This window comes from Enhydra lutris, unplaced genomic scaffold (assembly GCF_002288905.1).
Source record: "Enhydra lutris kenyoni isolate GAN:26980312 unplaced genomic scaffold, ASM228890v2 scaffoldscaffold57, whole genome shotgun sequence".
In the NCBI taxonomy this organism is placed as follows: Eukaryota; Metazoa; Chordata; class Mammalia; order Carnivora; family Mustelidae; genus Enhydra; species Enhydra lutris.
This window is the reverse complement of record NW_019154141.1, coordinates 4,884,919-4,905,806: the sequence shown is the minus strand read 5'-3', so window position 1 is coordinate 4,905,806 and position 20,888 is coordinate 4,884,919. Positions and strand designations below refer to the sequence as shown.

Below are 20,888 nucleotides of genomic sequence, written 5' to 3'. Positions count from 1 at the left end.
TGACCTTTGCCTACCACTCTGAAACTCCAGCAACATGGAGTCTTTCTGTTCCTTAAACACATCAAGATTGTGAGCGGGCTCAGGAGAGGCTCACCCCCTTCCCCGAATGGGCCCCTTCAGCCTGTGTATTATTTGGAGCTGAAGGCACTTGAAATGCTGTGGGAGCAAAAGAAACTTTTGTCTTCCCTTAACCATGCAGAAGAATCTAAATTGGCAGTGGGCATCTTTGCTAGAATAAGGGTTATAAACAGAAATAAGTTTCATCTTAGTGATCCATCTGCATGGTGGGCCAAACATTTAATTGCCAAACATCTGCTCTTCTTACCACTCTGTGAAGTGCGTTCTTGTCCTTTGAAATCCCAGATCTGTTCCCCCTTCTTCTTAGTTCAGAAGGACGTATAGACCTCATTTTGCCTGTCTTTGGAATTTCCATGTCTATGTGGATTCCGTATATGTATGCCTACTAAATTTGATTTTCTCCTGTGACTCTGTCTAATGTCAACTTGATTCTTCATCCAGCTAGAAGGACTTTTGAAGGGACAGGAATCCCCAGCAGTTGTTCCTACCTCAGGACCTTTGCATCTACTTTTCCCTCTGCCAAAACTTCCTTCCCTCAGACATTCCCATGCTTGGCTCCTGATTGTCCTTCAGGCCTCAGCTCAAATGCCTCCTCTTCTAAACTATCACCCTGACCACCCAATCTAAAGTAGCCCCCAGTTACTCTCGCTCACTTATTTGTCCTGCTTTCTTGGAAAGTCTCTTTGCATTTGATACATTAAACTCCAGCATCTATTCCACCCTCCTTCCAGGGCACTTTCCAGTATTGTAGAGGCTGGAATTTTCTCCTCTCCTTCATTTCAGGGCAACCCCAACCAGTCTGGGGAGTCAGATTTCAACTCACCAGGATAATAAGAATTCTTGGCATTTTTCATGGTCTGTCCTCATGAGTGCTCTGACTGGTGGAAGCAGAGCAGCACCCGCCTCTCTAGAACCTGAGTACAAGCTACCTCTCAATCCCCAAAGTGAGACTTAGATCACTCAGGCTTCCAGGGGTTAAGACCTCAACTCTAGAATCTCTACTTAATTTAGATGTGGTGCATTTTTCTTTTTCTTGGAAAAAGAGGGAAGGAGCAGGAAGAAGACACGAGTTTTAAATCACCAGAAGATCATAAGGCCATTTTGGAATTTATAGAGTATAGAGTATAGAGTATTAAGCCTCCCCCCTTCAAAATGTTGCATTTCCTCTATGTGATGTGATTGGTATTTAATTAGCCCTTCAAGTCTTACACAGCTGTGCATGTTCTTCTTGGATGAAGTAGACAAAGGATATCTCCTGAGACACTTGGTTCCCACCATCTTAAAGTCATTGCATAATTTTCCCGATGTCTTCAGCATTTGTTATTCAACATAATGTAATACTTGACCTCTCTGGGATCTTGGAAGACTGTGCATTTTTTTTTTTTCAATTGTGGGAAAAACTCTTCCCCACAGTTTTACTTCAACATTTTAGGAAAGGCTCTGAAAATAGTGTAGATCTGGATAGAAGGAGGGGGAAACCAACAAGTGGGCTGGAAAGGAATCAAACACGGAAATCAGAATAAGACAGAGTTGGGGATAGGGGGACACAAGCCATGTCTTCAACATTTGGTTGAAAACTGAAGATATTGGTCCATTCGCTGGGGTATTGTTTCTACCAAGCCAATGAATTCACTTTAATTGAATGTTTCCCTTGAATAGTATTTTGCTGGATCTCTACACAACCAAAGGAAAGACAAAATGAACAACAACAACAAAAAAAAACCCAAAGGAAGTCAGAAGGATGTTATAGGCTACCAGTGAGATGAGAAGGAAAGGGATGGGTAGAGTAAGATGGACCATAAGAAGCAGAATGATTTGTTTCTAGCACAGTAATGCTCCTTATCTTCCATGGTCTGCACATATAATGGGCTCTTCCAGGTTGGGGGTAAAACCCACAGAGCTAGTCTGCGCTTGTAGTTTCTGGTTTCCCCACCGACCTCAGAAGTGTTAACATCTGCCACGGGGTCACCATCATTTCATGCTTCACCACGCTCTGAGTGGCATGTGAAACAGCAGATGTCCTCTGCAGGTGTGTCAGGTGAAGACAACCCCAGATGTTGGCCCCACATGAAGCCACATGAAGAGCCAGCTGGCTTTTCCTGGCAAAGGAGAAAGTACAAATCTTAAATTCAGGTTTGACACAATTGTCCCTTTCATTGGTCCACAGCGCTGGTTGTCTGTAACGTCAAGGTTGGATGGATCCACAGGTTGAGTGAAAAGCTGCTTAGTGCTGAAATTCCTTCAGGAATTTCTCTCCTTCATCCTTCAAGAGGTCTCTCTCACTGACCTCTCAGATAACTTCAAAGAAGAAAACAGAGCTACTTTGTATGATTTCTTTGGGTTGTGATATGAAGTCTTCTACAGCTTGTTTGTTTGTTTTGCCTTTCTTTTGGCTATGTAGAGAGCCAACAAAATAGTATTCAAGGGAAACATTCAATTAAAGTAAATTGATTGGCTCGGTAGAAACAATACCCCTGCTAATGGACCAATATCTTTATTTTTCAACCAGGTGTAGGATGTCAAGGAAACATGGCTTGTGCCTGAAAATAAGTCTGTTTGGTGTTATTTACAGATACCTGGGCTGGCCCTTCGGAAATGAGGTGAAACAGGTCCATGCTGATGCGTCCTTGAGAACGGAGGGCCTATAGGAGCGAGAGGGAGCCATCAGGGCAGGCGAGAGCTTCTTGGAGTCACTGATGCTGTTTACAGCTGGGCAGCAGCTGGCGCTGTTACTGCGTTTGTCGCTTTGGGTTGTCACGGTAATCCTTGGAGGTGGGTACTAGTAGCTCCATGCTGGGGACAGTAAACTAGGTGTGCACGGGTAGTAAATGTTAGACCCCAGACTCTGAACACTGTGTCACCCAGCAACAGTCGCTGAACTGAGTTTTGCTCATGTTTTTGTTATTAGCTGCGTCCCCCAACCATGCAGACTCTAAGCCAAGCGAGGGTGATGGCCCAGAGAGAATGAAGAAATGACCCAAGACGTCGATGGAGATGCGGGTTTATCGGTGGGAGCTTACGCACTGGGCATCCAGGAGCGGCAGCTGGACAGAGCATCCGCCACGGGGATCTACCGGCAGTGACACTGTGGAGCACAGAACCCACTTCGCAGCTGTGCTCCTGTAGCTTCTCCCCTTCTTGCATGGGCAGTGTTCCCAGGAGAGCAAAGCCTGCCATCTGGATAGTCTTCATTGCAAAGGAGCCCCTCCAGGTTGGCCACCCCCAGAACCCCGGACCTCACTGAACGCTGAACAGAATGTTCTTTTGTACTCTCTGCTTGATGGGAATCCAGAAGGAGAAGGGGATCCCTACCCTCTCAAGGTAGCGATTAAAGGGGCAGTCAGGGTTCACTTGCACAAACCAGCCTGTGGGCACATACCACACGCCAGCACAAGATGAGCAAAGGGACCTTGGGAAATGAGCGTGGGAGGCGAGCTTTCCAGAACAGAATTTTCTGAACTGCTAAAAATTACTGGAGTCTGAGAGGGTCAGAGATTCCAAAGGGAAGAAAGGACAGGTAAAGTCAGAACTGGGGTGGGAGGGAATCTGCTCAGGGAATCATCTCCACCATTCAGAAAATCTTGTCTACATTTTATGCCTGGTAATCACATCCTGTACTTTTTGGAAAATAAAAACAAAAACAAAAAACAAAAAGCAACATTGTTCCAGGAAATGTCTGTTTGCCACCACCTTTAACTTCCTTAATCATCTGTGGTGTTTTTTTTTCTTTCTTTACATTTGGCAACATGTTGATGAACGCAGTGAACTAGCTGTTATATCAGAACTTTTTTCAATTTCATTTCAATGAATTTGTGAATAGGGAGGCCACTTTGTGAAGAAAAAGACATGTGAAAATACCTGAAATGGAAAATGTATTTCAAAACTGCACATATATTTCCCACCAACTTCATCATTTGACTTGTTACTATATGGATCAATATTCTTAGACCAAGTAGAAAATACCCACAAAAGATCAGTTAAAAAAAACAGGCAACTCTAAAACCTTGATTTTAAAACACAATGAAAGTGGGACTTCATTGACTCACACAAATTTAAAAAGTACAATAAATTCCTAATGGCAATTATCAGACTATGTCTATATTATTGATAATGTTACCAGCAGATATGTTTTCAAATGTATTGATATCAGATATTATGGTCAATGATTGCTTAATATTTTTAGCCATAAGAATATACATGGAAATCCATTTTAAAAAGTATGATGTTTTTGACACCGTCCTTTAAAGTTCTTACTAAAATATTAGCTTCACCGAGTATCAAACTTGTAGAAGAATAAATGTATGGACTTCTGAGCCTAGGTTAGAAAAAAGTATTTTAAGGTTTTCAGAAAAGTGGAATCAGGGAGACCCGCAGAGATACAGATGCAGTGACTGGGAGGTGGGCTAAGCCACGTACCTCTGTCCACATGGTGGTTGCAATTGCCCAGCCCTTGCTCCTACTGTCCACTACAGGAAGAACCATGTCAGCATTTATAATATAATATAATTCTGAAAATATGACATTAATGCTATAAAAATAGATGTCTTCAAAAACAACCACAGGCTTGAATGGAAACATAGCCTATTTGGAGCTTCAAGGGTCTTCCTGTGGGAGAAGCTTCCACTTCACTGAAGGGTCAAGTTCTTCATCAAAGTCGTCCAGCTCCTGCTCCTTCGAAAGCTCCAGGAAAACCTGAGATGGACAAGAAATGAAGAGAGAGAGAGAGGTCACCCTGCCTTCTGTCGCTCTGAGTGCAAGGCGTATGCACACAGTGTCCCTTTATAGTGCACGGATGAAACAGAGTCACTCACACCGACCCACCTGCTCCAGGGTGGACTGGGAGAGGCTGTATTCCTCCAGGTCGAAGCTCTGTTTAACTGCAGAAGGACAGATGGACATTAGGAGTTCAACTATTTTTATACCCAGATGGCCTTAGAAGTCAGCATACCGTACAAACAGCAATTTTTAAAAACATCTTAAATTAAAAAGTTTAGGTAAAGATGTTCCTTTACCTAATCACAATGCAGTTCGAAATACACCCATGCATTCACGTGGGTTTGGGGAGGAAAGTACGTATGCTATGCTCATTTAGCACAGTGTTGGAGAGTTCTTTTTTCTTTCTTTCTTCTTTCCTTTTTTTTTTTTTAGATTTTATTTATTTATTTGACACAGAGGGAGGTCACAAGTAGGCATAGTGGCAGGCAGATAGAGGGGAGGAAGCAGTCTCCCCACTGAGCAGAGAGCCCGACACGGGGCTCGATCCCGGGACCCAGGGATCATGACCTGAGCCAAAGGAAGAGGCTTATCTCAGTGAGCCACCCAGGTGCCCCTGTGTTAGAGATTTCTATTTAAGGAGAAGACAGTGCTGAAAGGTTTCCTTCCCAGTACATGTGACCCAGTTCTTCTGCGCATTCAGGTATAGGGGGGAGGAAGACACGTTTTGCAAAGGGAAGCCCCAGAAGATTATGGAGAAAGATGTCTGAGGTTTCCTGGGGAGCAGATATCCTTTGCGACCCTCTTGCCATGGTGACCGCTTGCTCCTAACTGAGCTGAAAACCTTTCTCCTTGACCAGAATAGATGGGAAGGGTAGTCATAGCCCTGATAGGAGGCCGCAGCTTGGATATGTCACCAACAGTACCAGGCCAGTACTGGTCACAGTGCCAATCTGGGGAGTGTTGGCATGATCACATGGTCTAGCAAATGGGGTGCTTGGCCCAGAGAATGGCAACAGGGTGTCACTGTGACCATGAATGCTGTTGGCAGGAGTACAAAGAGTCTTCTAGAACCAGGAGACCTGAATCTCTTCCCCAGGGAAGGTGACAAGCAAGGAGAAAGATCATTGAGTCATGACAATGGAAAGAACGTAGAGGGAGTTCGTTCTGGCCAGCACAGTTCAGAGAGGCAGAGTTAATGGGCTCAGGTGGCAAGACAAACATAAAGCCGTGATGACAGACATAGTGTGGTCAGATGTGAAATGCAACAGACACAGGAAGATTGTTTTAATGACTAGACAGGAGGCCAGTTTCTTCATATACAGCCTAAAGCCATATAGTAATATACAAGTCCCTATAAAATTAAATTGTAAATATGCATCATGCATCAATGTTCCCAAAGAAAGTATCCTCTTTAAAAGCTTACAGGACTGAATTTTGACTTAGGTTTTCCATATAGATATATGGAAATATATATATATACATATACCTATATGTATATATATATAGATAATACATATAATATATAGATAATACATATATCTATATGGAAAACACCCACCAAGCAAAAGTAAAATCATTCCCATTACCCCTCTGCCCATCAACACCCCAACATTGATTTTTGTGCCCCTAAAATTCAACTGGATATTTTTAACTTTAAAAATTAACACCTTAGGGGCACCTGGGTGGCTCAATGGGTTAAAGCCTCTGCCTTCGGCTCAGGTCATGATCCCCGGGTCCTGGGATTGGGCCCCGCATTGGGCTCTCTGCTCAGCGGGAGCCTGCTTCTCCCCTCCCCTCTCTCTGCCTGCCTCTCTGCCTACTTGTGATCTCTGTCTGTCAAATAAATAAATAAATAAAATCTTAAAAAAAAAAATTAACACCTTAGAGGCGCCTGGGTGGCTCAGTCAGTTAAGGATCTGACTCTTGAATTCAACTCGGGTCAGGATCTCAGGGTCGTGAGGTGGAGCCCCATGTCGGCTCTGTGCTCTGGAGGGCGTCTGCTTGAGAGTCTCTCCCTCTCCCTCTGTCCCTCTGCCCCCTCATGCTATCTCTCTCTTAAAATAAATAAATAGATAAAATCTTTACAATGAACTCTTGAGCTCACATTCCATTTCTGTCAGGCTGATGGATTAGTCTATGATCTGGAATTATCTGCTTTCTGGGATTTATTTCCAAGTTTATGGCTCTTACCCTTCTCTAATGTGAAGAAAGCTTGTGCTAAAGGTTGCACGTCTTCCACTGGGAGTTTATAGACCATCACAGAGGAGTACCTACGGGGAGAGGAACAGGACTGAGGCTGATGCCGCCCCGCGCAGGGACAGGCGGGCTGCCATCCTGTCTCAGGTCATTATCCTGGTAAAGAAGAGTCAGTGTGGGGCAGGTGAAATGCCCAGGGTGAGGTGGTTCACAAGGAGATCCCAGGGATGGGAGAGGCTCCTGTCCTTGGCTCCTGGGATGGAGAGGGCAGATGTGGTGCAGATGAAACATGGACCCTTGCCAAAGTTGCCTGCCACCTTCTCTTTTCAGCTGAACACTTGCTTCTCCAGCTTCATCTTCCACCAGGGACTGAAGCCCCATTGTTTCTTAAAGTCACTCAGCTCAGGTGGTGGTCTAAGTCTTTTCTCCAGAGAACCTTACCTCTCCAAACTGGTCCCATGCTACTCCAACTACTTTCCTAATTTAGGACGATATCGTTGAGTCTCTGATGAGGACTGGAAATCACCAGGAATTCAGCACCAAATAACGTTCAGCAACAAGTTTTTAAAAAATAATTTGTTTCCCAGATTAACAGTTGTCCTTTTATCATTTGAAAATCAGGAAGATTTTGATTTCATTTCATCAAATACTATTTCCTCCATGTATGGGGTGATCATTCTCATCTGTTCTGCTACTCCCTGTGCCTTTATGACCTATTTCTGTTCAGTCGTGGGCTGTGCACTGAGGTATACTATGGCTTCGATAGTCATACTCCATGTAGAAATATATTTTCCCACCATATCGTTATGACTTCTTATTACTCTTTTCTGTTTTCTCCCCTAACTCCTATATCATATGTCTTCTACAGTAAATTCTAGATGTTAAAAATGATCCTAAAATTGATCTTTGATTTTTATTGTTTGATTTTCCTGAGAACTACCCCATGACCAGACTGTGTATAAAATTGGACATGTTAATAGATTTGAAATAAAATAATTAGTTTTCTGTCCTACCTATGCCTCTGGTTAGCTTTGTCATGTGACCTAACTTCTCAGTTTCCTATGCTTAAAGATAACAGCCAATTCCATTTATTAAGGTCCTTGTAGGGTCCAGACTCCCATAATGCTTTTTTTTTTTTTTTTAATAATCTCATCTTTCACTGGAAAAACAGTATCTACCTTGCAAAGTCAGTGAGGATTAAACAAGATAGCATGAGACCAGGCAGCTAGTAGGACCACAACACATGTTACCCCTGATTTTCTATCAGCTCCCCTCTTTAATTTAGTTTCTGCAGTATCCATATCTTTTAGGTTTCCTTTTGGGCTAAATGTGCACTCTACTGAGGACAAATGCATGAAACCCACAAGGAAAAGTTGACATTAAGTATCAGATCAAACCCAGCATCCATCTTTACCTTTCCTGCCGCGCAGCCCTGGGAAAAACCCTCAGAATTTCCTGATGGAGGCTCTCCCTCTGTTCCAGGGTCTTCACCTTCATCTCCAGCAGGTAATTCTTGCCAAATTTACTCTTCAGGTGTTGGATGGAACCAATACATCTGAAGGTCGAGGAGGATGAGGTTGTCACCGAGAGGGGAAAGAGACAGGGCACACAATGTTTGAGACTCTTGCTGTGACGGTTGTCTCCAGGGCGTCACTCTTAGACCCAGATGCAGCAGCCATAGCCGCACTGGGCACGAACTCTTCCCTCCATGCACCTGTGCGGGGAGTGGGGTGGGGGAACTTGGGGGGATGGGAGGGGTGGGGGGGGGGGGGCAAGTGTAGGCGGGGACGGGCACCCACCTCAGCTTCCCGGAAACCATGATGGCTACGCGGTCACACACAGCCTCAGCCTCTGCCATGTAGTGGGTGGTCAGGAGGGCACCCCTCTCTGTGTCTTTAACGGTGGCCCGGATCGCCTGCCTACATCGTCAAAAGACCATTTGCAATTAAGAAAGCCTTCTAATTAATCACAAATGGGTGGAGAAAAGAATTTTTAACCGGGATGCATTGTGAGTAATGAGCAAAAGGAGCTCAAGCAAAGGACGACCTTTGAGAGCGGGCAGGTGGATGAGGAAAGGTGAGCCAGGTGAGAGCGGGTGGAGGGGAGACAAGCACGGGGGAAGCCGTCACAGAACACGGAGTTTCTCATGAGGCTGTGTTGAGAGAGAAATGCTGAGCAAGAGATTGGTAATGAAAGGGCTGTGCCAAGGAACAGAGAGACAGAATTCAACCACCGAGGTGTCACAACCTAGTAGGAGAAAATACATAGTCCTATTGACAGTGAGTGTGTCTGGGTCCTGCCAATACTTGCTTTTACTTCAATGGTGAAATATTACCAGGGAGAGGGTTTGGGCTTGTTTTGCAAAATATTGTACTATGTACAGTACAAATGATCCTGAGAGGTGGTCTCCCTGACACTCCCCCATTAAGAAACAGTTTAAGGGACCATTTTTACACAAGTAAAACAATTCACAAATTTCCTGCAAGGTGTGGGGGCCGGGCGTGACTGGGTAGAGCCCCTCACCACATTTGCTGCTGCCCCTCAGGGTCCATGCCGGTGGAGGGCTCATCCAGAAGCACCACCAACGGGTTTCCCAGGATGCTTAGCGCGAAGCAGAGCTGCAACGAGAGGGACAGTGAGTCTGGCACGGACCTGGGGTGCGCAGAGTAACGCTGAGGCCCCCTCTTACCTTCCTCTTTTTTTTTTTTTTTTTGTTTAAAGACTTTATTTATTTATTTGACAGACAGAGATCACAAGTAGGCAGAGAGGAAGGCAGAGAGAGAGAGGGAGGAAGCAGGCTCCCTGCGGAGCAGAGAGCCCCATGCGGGGCTCGATCCCAGAACCCTGAGACCATGACCTGAGCCGAATGCAGAGGCTTTAACCCACTGAGCCACCCAGGCGCCCCGTTACCTTCCTCTTTATTCCCTCGGATAAAGCCTTCACGGGCTGCTTCAGCTGGTCCTGCAGCTTGAGTGCATCTGCCAACCTGGAGGAGACACAGTGGAGCTTTACAGCAAGGAAGCTGGCGGGAGGGTGGATCCCGCAGCACAGGGATGGGGAGCAGAGCTCAGAAATGCAGTTTGGAAAATAGATGCCAGGCAATTAAAAAAAAAAAGTTTTATTTATTTACTTGAGAGAGAGGGAGAGGGAGGAGCAGACTGCCCGCTGAGCAGGGAGCCCAACGTGGGGTTGGATCCCAGATCATGACCACAGAGAAAGGCAGATGCTTAACCGACTGAGCCACGCAGGTGCCCCAATTCCAGGCAATCTTAAACAGGCTGGTCTGATCCCTCCAGATGGATAGCTTTTCCTTTTAAAAGGCTCAAGGCCCATTTCATGATTTCTAAATAGTTCTTTGATAAATACTTTATTCTTAAATTTTGGGATTTTTGATAACTTTCACCAGTGGTTACTATTTTTATATTTACTATGAGAAGAAAATTAACATTCTGAAGTCCGGGAAACCAGTTTCTAGCGGGAAATCTACGCAGTGTGATCTGGGTCAGAATTCAGTCTCCTGTCCTGGACTGGTGGTGAATCTCCTCACCCCCAACCATCGCCCGCCCCTGTAGGTAGAGAACAGGTGTGACTCCCACCCACCTGGCGATGGTGACTGCTGCATCCACTTTCCTCAGCCCTTTGACAGCAGCAAACACCTCCAGGTGCTCCTTCACAGTCAGATTGGGCCACAGCACGTTCTCCTGGGGACAGTACCCCAGGAAGCCTGGGGAGCCCTCCCCATTGCTGCCTTTTAGTAGCACCTGCAGAGAAAAGTTCACTCTCAGGGCCTGCCCTCTGGGTTTGTTTGCCCTGCACTTCTCAGCGGCCTCTTTCTCCTTACAAACCTAGAAAAACTAGAGATTGTTTAAGTCCTAATCGGTTTGAGTAATCTATAATCATTCTTGCTGGAGGGAGGTTGACAGAGAGTAAACACATGAAAAAAATATGTGTGCACCCTCTAATCTAAGCTGAAAAATCAAGTATCTTGCAAATATGTCTTGCCATCACAGTCAACAGATTATATCCATTTTTAAAAATCACAGTCAGGAAATAAGTCTATGGATTTATGAACGTAATTCCTCACTATTGAATGCACTCAGTGAGTACATGTTTTTTGAGCACGTAACAAATGCGCTGTCTGCTTTGGATGCAATGGGAATGGAATAGCCAGCACCCTTGTTCCTTGCGAGTTTTCATTCTGCTGAGCAAACTGGGCAATAAACAAGTAGGAAAATGAGCAGCTGGAATACAGACAGCTCCTAAGTGATGCTGTAAGGGAAGTAGCCAGGATGGGGCGGGGACTAGCAGGATGCTGGGGGCGGGGACTAAGAGGATGCTGGGGGTGGGGACCAGCAGGATGCTGGGGGCGGGGACTAACTAACATCACCAAGTAGGATGATCAGAAAGGGCCCTTCAGCTGAGGGACCACTGGAGGGACAGGGCACCTGCCATGGAAAAAGCCCAGAGGAAAGGAATTTGGAGCAGAGCAAAGCCCTGTGTTGTGAAGAAGCTCCATCTGTTCTTAGACCCAAGGCAAAGCTGGAGGCCCGGCTCAGCACTGAGGAAGGGATGTGACAATCGGCCCCTTGGGACGAGCCAGGGGTTGCGGGGAAGGGGGGTACTTCAGCCTTAGTACAGTAAGAGGTTGTTGAAAATATTGAAGTAGGACAATGACATTGTTTATAAAGATCACAAACTGCTGATCTGATTTAAGCTAGTTTCACAACACCCAGAGTTCACTTTGTTAACTCAGATCTTACTTACCTTTTAAAATAGTTCATTACCATGTATCTATGAACAGTTACACCCTTTTTTTTTTGGGCCCATGCTGAATGAGAAATAAAATAATGATTTAGGGTCCAGATGGTGATTGAATTAGAGCGTGGTCTCCACTGAGCTCAGTTAGGTCTGAGTGAGCCACCAACATCCCTGAGTGTCCCCGTTCACCGTCCCATGCTCCCATCTTGGCTTTGGAGAGGTTGTGAAGATTTATTTTCCCCTCCCTCTTTGGTGGGATATTTGTCAATCACATTCCTGGAGGTCTTTTCCCTTCCGGGCTTGAACACCACTGCATCTCCCCTGGTGTGTTTCCACAGACCTCTGCCTTATATTCTGAGTTCCACAATCCCTGGACATCCTTTCTGAAGGAGCTCTTCAAGTTGTCTATTTTCTGCTACAGAGTTTGGGGGGAAATATGTTCTCTATACCTGATGTTGTCTCTTTCTTTACTAAATTTGAGCTCTTTTCCTGGTGTCTGGCCACCTTCTGCAGGTCAAGTGCATGTATGACTCAAGTTGACTTCATGTATATCCCTGTTGCTCAATTTTGAGTCATTCCTTGAAAACACTCCCAAGAAAGAGTGTCTTTCTACAAAAATACATGTCTCAGTATACAAGCACTTTGTGAATACAATTGCTTAATAAAGGTTTTCTTTAAAAATTTTAATTAAATTATTTTTTAAAATTTTACTTAAATTAATTTTAATTTAAAATTAAAGCATTACATACTGGGAAAACAATGCCCATTGAAAGTACAAATCCGGTAGGTCAACTATACTCCCATTAAAAAAAAAACAATCAAAACCAAAAATGTAATGTGTTATACTGCACTCACTGTTAACACATGGAAACAGATAGTTTGCCAAGAAAAAAAGTGCAAATCCGTGCGTTTTATGGCGCGATAACTAAAGCTTGTATAGATTCTGATGTTGATTTCTGATCAGATATCGAACATTCTCTCTAGGTGTCTTTGAAGGCATAAGTAATTATTCCTTGCCAGTGATTAATTTTTCCATGTATGAATATGTTCATTTTGTGAATGTGTTATTCTGTGACTTTAACTACTTCTGTCATCTAATGATTAAATGAGATTTGTTTTTTACAAAGTTTTCCCATCTTACAGGTTTATTCTGAGCACCCCAAGCTAGCACATTCTCCACACAACTCACCCACCTGTCCAGCACTTGGTTTCGCGTCTGTAGTTATCATCTTAATGGATGTGCTTTTACCAGCGCCATTGTGCCCTAATAATCCTAAAACCTCACCTGAAAAAAAAATTGGTTACACTTAATATGAATTGACTTCAATAGTAAAATTAAGAATAAAATATTGTCTGAGATCTTGCTACGTGGCAAGTGTTGTGCTCTGTGCTTTATATATGGAAATATGGTATCTCGTTGACTCGTCAAGCCTGGGAGATTCTTATCATAACCCCTGAGTACATATCCGGGGACAGCTCTCGGAGACGAGGTTAGCTGCCCACGCACGTCACACTGACAGGAATGGGTAAGGCCACTCTTGGAAGCCAGTGTGTCAGCCTCTGTCTCCTGTGACCCTAAACACCGTGGGATAATGACACAGAATGAGGTCATCTCACAGCTGCTGTTTAAGCCTTCCGACTGAGCTGGTACAACCCCAGCTCATTCTCTTATGAATAGAACAAAATAGGAAATCAGTCATGCCCATGAAGTAGAAACATCATGGCTTCAGTGGTTTGTTTTAATAGAGTGCTTGCAGTTTCCATGTAGATGTCACTCTGCCCCATCCATGGGGTGAGATGGTTAATTTTACTTAGAAACGGGACATGTAGGGGCACCTGGGTGGCTCAGTCGGTTAAGCATCTGCCTTTGGCTCAGGTTATGATCCCAGGGTCCTGGGGTCAAGCCCCACTTTGGGATCCTTGTTCGGTGGGAAGCCTGCTTCTCCCTCTGCCTGCTGCTCACCCTGCTTGTGCCCTTTTTCTCTCTCTGTCAAATAAATAAATAAAATATTTTTTTAAAAAAATAAAAGAAATGGGACCTGTAAAGTGGGCTGCTGATGGTCATGTGCTGCTGGGTCCGTGTGTGAAACTAGGAGGTGTTGAAATGATTTTCATCAAGACATAAAGCTCATGAGGGCCCCAAGCCAACAGGGGAAGGGCCACGGGGGTCAAACCTTTTCTAACACAGAAAGAGACATTTCTTGCTGCAATTTTCTTCTTCCTCTTGGAAAGGCAGCATTTCCTCTTCCCTGCATACTCTTTGCGGAGGCAGCTGGCGATGATGACCGGTTTCTGCAAGTGATGAGAAAATAATATCAGACTTTAATTCTCTCCATGAACTTTGAAGCTCTGTCTTCCCATTGGCATGGCCCCTCATGGCCCAAGCCATGCCATCACAGAAGACCTTCCACAAGGGGACACGTTTCCTGACCATTCTCCAGTCCTGGTTCTCAGTCTTGGAGAGAAGAGATGGTCATTTTCCCCTCCTACCAAGGCAGTCACTCAGAAGCACAGTATTTGGTACAGAACAGGAGGAAAGAGACTTGGAGAGGTACTGAGTCCTGCTCTAAAGACAAGGCAACTGACTGCAATTAGACTTTGCTGTGCAGTCCATACAGTGCCATTCTCCAAGGAACAGTGCTATGTGTCACTTTGTTCCCGTTCTAAAATTCACAAGTTCTGGGGCACCTGGCTGGCTCAGTCGGTGAAGCATCTGCCTTCAGCTCAGGGTCCTGGGATTGAGCCCCGCCTCAGACTCCCAGCTCAGCAGAGAGTCTGCTTCTCCCTCTCCCTCTGCTCTGCCTCCCCTCCCCCCACCCCACTCCCTCAACTCTTGCCTGTGTGCTCTCTGTCTCAAATAAATAAATAAAATCTTTGAAAAAGAAAATAAAGTTCTTTCTTGGCTTTTGCAACTTCATTGGTACTCCACTTCTTGGCTTATATTCCAAGAACGACAGATGGAGGTGACAAGACTTTTAATCTGTTTGCTTTGATGTAAACAAGATGATGACTTCCTAAAAGGAACTCGTGATCTGTGCTTGTATGGACCGGAGGAACTCAGAATTATTTGAGGATCAGACTCTCAGACCGACTATGTTCACTGACAAATGTTTGTGTTATTTGATGAAATGAGGACTTCACAGGTGTTACCTCCTCAAAGTTTGTGGAATTCAAGGCATCTGCTGTTCTCATTCTTTCCATTTGAACATCTTCATCTTCCCCTTCTGGAGCTTCTGGATTTTGACAAACATCGGGGCTTCTTGGAGAAATTCTAGAGTCAAGAGCCATTCATGAATCCTTGATACGATGTTTTCATCCTTGTATTAAGAATACTGCCTTCTTGGGGCACCTGTGTTAGACATACTGCATTCTTGGGGCATCCTTGTATTAAGAATACTGCATTCTTGGGGGGTGGCTCAATCTGTTAAACATCTGCCTTCGGCTCGGGTCATGATCCCAGGGTCCTGGGGTGGAGCTCCACATTGGGATCCCTACTCAGTGGGGAGTCTGCTTCTCCTTCTCCTTCTGCCCCTTCCCCTGCTTGTACTCTCTCTCTCTCTCTCTCAAATAAATAAATAAAATCTTAAAAAAAAAAGATACTGCATTCTGTAAATTTTATGCTTTGAGTAGGTTGGGTAATTAATACAAGATTATAACCTCCTTTCAGTGAGGTGACTCCTCCTCCCTTCCCGACCTAGTTCCTATCAAGGTCACTGCTGTATTTAGTGACCCGTGCTTGCTTCACACATACCTTTCATCCTACTTATCTGTGGAACATTCTTCTTCCCTGTTCACTGGGCAACTTAGTATCTGTTATCTAACAGAGGATTTTTTTTTTTTTTGCCTTTTCTTTCCAAAAATGTAATTTGTATCATTTTTCTATTATAATTTTTAAAATTTTTAATAAACATATAATGTATTATTAGCCCCAGGGGTACAGGTCTGTGAATTGCCAGGTTTCCACACTTCACAGCACTCACCACAGCACATACCTTCCCCCATGTCCATATCCCCACCACCCTCTCCCTACCCACCTCCCCCTGGCAACCCTTAGTTCATTTTGTGAGATTAAGAGTCACTTATGGTTTGTCTCCCTCCTGATCCCATCTTGTTTCATTTATTCTTTTCCTACCTACCCCCCCCAACCCCCCATGTTGCATCTCCACTTCCTCATATCAGGGAGATTATATGATCGTTGTCTTTCTCTGATCTAACAGAGGATTTCCAGAGCATAGTTGAATGATGTGATTTTTCTGGAAACCTTAGCTTTAACACCACTGCCATGTTGGTATGATTACATTCCCATGGGGATAATGAGTCAGAAGTTTTGAAGTCAGGATGGTCTCAGAAAATACAAATCAGATGCTTGGTCTCTGTGAAACCTGGCCATTTCTTGGAAATATGTGTCAGATTCACTTTCTCCTCCACTTTAAGTCTGGTCCTTCAGACCCATATTCTATTCTCTCTCATCTCAACCTAATCCCCCATACTGATCTTAGATTCCACCTTGCCCATTCAACTGTCTGTTAATCTTTAACTGTTAGTTAAAGATGAATAGATAAATAGTTAAAGGTCATCTTGGAAGTTGCCCACTCAACTGTCTCTAATAGGTAAAGATGAAACCAATGGGTGACCCAGAGGGAATAAGATGCTTATGGCCGTATCCTCGCACAGTGCAAAAAAGACAAGTCTCAGCTTTTAAGTCCCATAAATACCTGGACCAGTCTGCGACCCACCAGTTGGGCTTCTTACTACACAGGCAAAGATCACAATTATTGCTGTCTTTGGTCCTTTGCTCACTCGTTCTTCCTTCCTGGATTGACAACATTCCTTCAACTGCCAATCTGCTTAAATGGGTTGCTATTTAATTGAAGTAGTGGCATGTAGCTTTTCCCACCCTTCTACTGCACATAGTGTCCAAGCCCTTAATACTCAATGTCTCGGGTCTGTTTCCCCCTGTACTTAAAATCCTCTTTGATTTAGGTATTTAGACCTCTGTTTTTGGTATTGGTGCATGGGGGCTACCTCGGTCTATCCCAGGACTTGGCAGTTCTTTACTGATTGGTTAATTCATGCATGAAAAATATTTTAAGTATTAATGATTGAAATAAAAGAAGTAAATTTGATTTCTCCCAACCGAAAGAAGGGATCCTTTTTCATTGATTTCTTTCCAAACTTCCATTCCAGACATCGAAGAATAAAAAGGAAGATGATAAAATGAAGGAAAGGCTGGGAAGAAAGAGAGAGAGAGAGACCCATGGTCAGGAACACTCAGAGAAAAATGTTTCACGTCGGAAATAAAATAGGAGAAGTCAGACTTCTCCAAAGACACAGTTGAAAAAACCATTACGGATTTCCAATGATCTATCTGTCAGATTGTGAAACTATCAAATTCATTTTCAATCTTGTTTACAGAACAATGGAAACAAATTTAATTATAGAATGCCATTACTTTATGTCACTTCCTCCAAAACTGGTACAGTGTTTTCAAAAATTGAGAAGCATATTACCTGGTCAGTCAATCTTTGAGAAAAATTTGTTCCATATTTTACAAATACTTTATCTCCATGGTCTATCCATAGGTCTATCTTAATATCCATAGGTCTATCTTAATAAAAAAAATGTTTCACTGTGTGTACAGGAATTAAAAAGATTTGGTAGAGTAAAAACACAAATATTGTTAAAGACAAGAGTGTTCTTACAATTAAAACTATCAGAAATGCCTCTATACTTTCTAATTCTTCTTCAGTCGAGAAATAAAATATGGCCACCTGCAAAAGGAAAAAGAATGGTGAAATTAGGAAGTTTTTTGGTTTCATGAGTTTTATCTATATGAATGTGAACTGACCCACTGGACAGCTCTGCTAACACGTTGCCTGATTTCACCACGGGTATTGGTAGATGCCCATTCCAAAATGTGTAGCAAGTGGTGGTATTCCTTCCTCCCAAGGTCGATGAGGCACTGTGCTTTTATTTGAAGCAACAGGATTTAGCAATTACGCCTTACCTGGTAAGACAATCTTGGGCATCTCTGTTAGCTTCTCCAAATAATCAGAGAGAAACGGGGTTTCTCCTTGTCCCCCAGAGCTTCATACAGCTTCCTATGCCCATTGATCCTTTAGAAGACCCCTTTCTTTTTTTCCCTTCCCTTTCCCCATGGTCACTCACGTACTGTATCTTTGTTCCTTTTGTAGAAGTCTATACTTCTACATCTCTATCTATATGTTTGTAGAAGTTTATAGTTCTCTATCAATCAGTTAGAAAAAAAGGGGAGGGGGATTTTATTCCTATTGAAAGCCTCTCTAGAATCTTGAGATCCCAAAGATTAGTGATATTTCATTTGCTTCCTCCTAAAACTGAGCATGCCCAGGAGTGTAGAAAGGCTGCTCTATTGCCCACCACCCTTCTCCCTGTCTCCCCACACATGGACCAGGACCAGGTTTTCTAACTGGAACACACCGCCTATCTGGGAGGAATTCAACTGGCATCCATGAGGTAGACATCTTTAAATGTCATGTATATTCAGCATGGGGAAGAGCCCCAACGCCGAGCATAGCTTCCACAACTGGTTAAGCGTTTCCGGGACACTGGGGCAGACAGTGGCATTACCTACCTGATAATATAACAACATACAGCCAATTAACGTGGCTTGTGGTACCAGAAAGGTGATGCAGTACAGGGTGACGTGTTTGTAGCTCTCAAACAACAATATAAACACAGAGATGCTGCAGATCTAAGGAAGATACGGACATGCGTGTTAACCACTCTGCATTTCCACCTATTCTCCAAATTGAGATGGTTCATCTTGAGGATATTCCTAATTTCAACTCCCACCTCAGAAACGCAAGGGCAATCAGTGTATCTCCATCGACATGTTCTCTCAGTGACTTAGCTCAATTCCTTTAATCGGGAGCGTCATGAATAGACGTGATGGGATAAATCTAGGATCTAACAGATAGCTTACTTTCATTACAGAAAAGGAAGAAAGTTGGCATTATATTGGTTTTGGAGGTAAAATTAGTAGATAAGCACTAATCCAAGGGAACACAAACAGACATTTCCTGGGAATGATGTAATGGCGACAGTGAGAGGAGACTTCTGTAGGGGACACCAGGGGGAAAACAGAAGCATGCAACAGCCTGGAGTGGCTTCAGTAGAAGTTCTCAAAATCAAAATTCAGGGATAAGAGATAGTTACAGGGATAACGGGAGCTCTCAGACTTTTTCTTCTAAAACACTGCAATGATAAAAGCTTCCTAAAAGTCTTTGTACTTCTTTGTGTTACACATTACTGTTTTTAAGGCATTCAGCATATTTTTCCTAAAAGTATATTTCTTTCTTTCTTTTTAAGATTTATTTATTTATTTGAGAGAGAGAGACAGCGTGCAAGCAGGGTGTGGTGGGGAGGCGTAGAGAGAGAGAGAGAGAGAATCTCAAGCACACTCCCCACTGCATGTGGAGTCTGATGCGGGGCTCGATCTCATGATCCTGAGATCATGACCTGAGCCGAAGGCAGAGGCTCAACCCACTGAGCCACCCAGGCGCCCCTCTTGAGCGCATCATTAAAGGCCAATGTGGTTCCAACCAATATTTTTACCATAACTAGGACCACGCCCACACTGTACGTTTTCCTCTCCTTACCCATGCCAGATGATTACCAGTTCCCAGGACAAACCTGGACTTTCTCCCCTGAGTTTCTGTTCACGCACAGAATCATCAGTCTTCTCTAGCTACTAAAATCTCACTCTTCAGGTTTCAACTCCTCAAGCATATCTGTGCTCTCATTTTCCTAAATTAATCTTTCCCGACTCTGGTTGTCATAGAAACAATCTCTGAAAAAGAGATAATCTTTTCCTTCCCATTTTGCTTTAGTAAGTGGCTGTTTACTTCTGTTTACCTTCTGAGTTCCCTCTCAGGGTTGAAACTATTTTTTCTGTGTTATTGGTCTTAGTTTGTGACACATTGTTGGAAGCCAACTAATATTTGTTGAAATGATAATTTACTTTTTGGCTGCTGGAATGACAGGAAATTAGAATAGATACTAGGAGATGACACATATTTTTCCTTCCCAGTTTAGATAAAATAAGTGTTGCTTTTATGGAATTAATTCTAGTAGAGTATGGAGAAGTAGTTTCTAGTTTTAACTATGCTAGCAACAATATTTGTAATCCTCATGGCTTTGTGGAGGTCTTGGTGCTTATTTATTTTTAGTAAAAAGAAGATACAAATGGTTTCCAGGTTTCCTTCTAGCAAATACTTTCTGGTTGTAGAAACAATTCAGTGACTTTTAAAAGAGACAAGGGTAGAAATTAGGAAGAGGAAAAAGATGCAGATTTTGAAAAGGATCCCATATAAGGAAAACAAAATATTTTAGACTATAATACTAATTTTTCATTCTACTGAGGGCCCATTTTAAAGGAATGGCTCAGAATTGTTTATTTAAATACATAAAATGAATGTTCACAAGAAATACACTTACCATAAAGAAGCAAAAAGACCAAATGCCACTATTTCTTTTCCCCTTGCGAAAAATGAATGAAATCACATATGTCAAGAAGATAAGGGAGGCAGCATAGCCAAATGAACACAGGATCTGAAATCAACAGGAATGTTTAGTTAAATACAAATGCAATCTAAGAAAATGTTAGGGTCCAAAAGATCGTCAGAGCACCAGGTTCTACAGTGATTTGATTGCAACAATGTAAACATCAAGGCAAACAGTTTGCCCAAATGCTTTCATTAAAGCATACAATGATATTTGTTCTATGAAGATGGTCACTTACTTGTATAATCTCACTTATAAGTGTGAACAGAGTGCCGTCGAAGTTTAAGCCGTAGTCCATCAAATACATAAGAAGGAAGATCAAGGAGTACATTGGAACGTCCACCAACGCCTGCCCACACCAATACGCAGAAGGGAAGAGCCCCGAAATCCACAGCTGGGACTGAACTTTGCTCTGATTAAAAAACGGAGAAGACACAAAGTGGTATTTCAACTTAAGGCTTCAGAAAATGTGGTTTATGGAAGGAAATATTCAAACAAAATTTTCATTTGTATTAATTCTGCATCATGCTATAAGCAGCTGGACCAAGGGATACGGAGAGTCCCAAACATAAATGATCAGTTTGCTGCTTTGGTTA

The 20,888-nt window shown here is 43.3% G+C and overlaps 1 protein-coding gene across 1 annotated transcript in view; it reads right to left on the bottom strand.

The window, feature by feature from the left end:
• Positions 1–4,429: 4,429 nt before the first annotated feature.
• LOC111158103 (ATP binding cassette subfamily A member 8) overlaps positions 4,430–20,888 on the bottom strand; it is a 73,179-nt gene continuing 56,720 nt past the window's right edge. Inside the window, exons 24-39 of the mRNA XM_022519946.1 lie at positions 20,531–20,704; positions 20,227–20,340; positions 18,362–18,481; positions 17,451–17,519; positions 16,886–16,977; positions 14,899–15,019; positions 13,923–14,040; positions 12,942–13,033; positions 10,591–10,751; positions 9,901–9,976; positions 9,514–9,608; positions 8,790–8,909; positions 8,405–8,545; positions 6,985–7,064; positions 4,900–4,955; positions 4,430–4,770 (exon numbers count right to left, since the gene is read on the bottom strand). Coding sequence (XP_022375654.1) covers positions 4,672–4,770; positions 4,900–4,955; positions 6,985–7,064; positions 8,405–8,545; positions 8,790–8,909; positions 9,514–9,608; positions 9,901–9,976; positions 10,591–10,751; positions 12,942–13,033; positions 13,923–14,040; positions 14,899–15,019; positions 16,886–16,977; positions 17,451–17,519; positions 18,362–18,481; positions 20,227–20,340; positions 20,531–20,704 — 1,728 coding nt within the window. The 3' untranslated portion in view covers positions 4,430–4,671. The remainder of the gene's footprint in view (positions 4,771–4,899; positions 4,956–6,984; positions 7,065–8,404; positions 8,546–8,789; positions 8,910–9,513; positions 9,609–9,900; positions 9,977–10,590; positions 10,752–12,941; positions 13,034–13,922; positions 14,041–14,898; positions 15,020–16,885; positions 16,978–17,450; positions 17,520–18,361; positions 18,482–20,226; positions 20,341–20,530; positions 20,705–20,888) is intronic.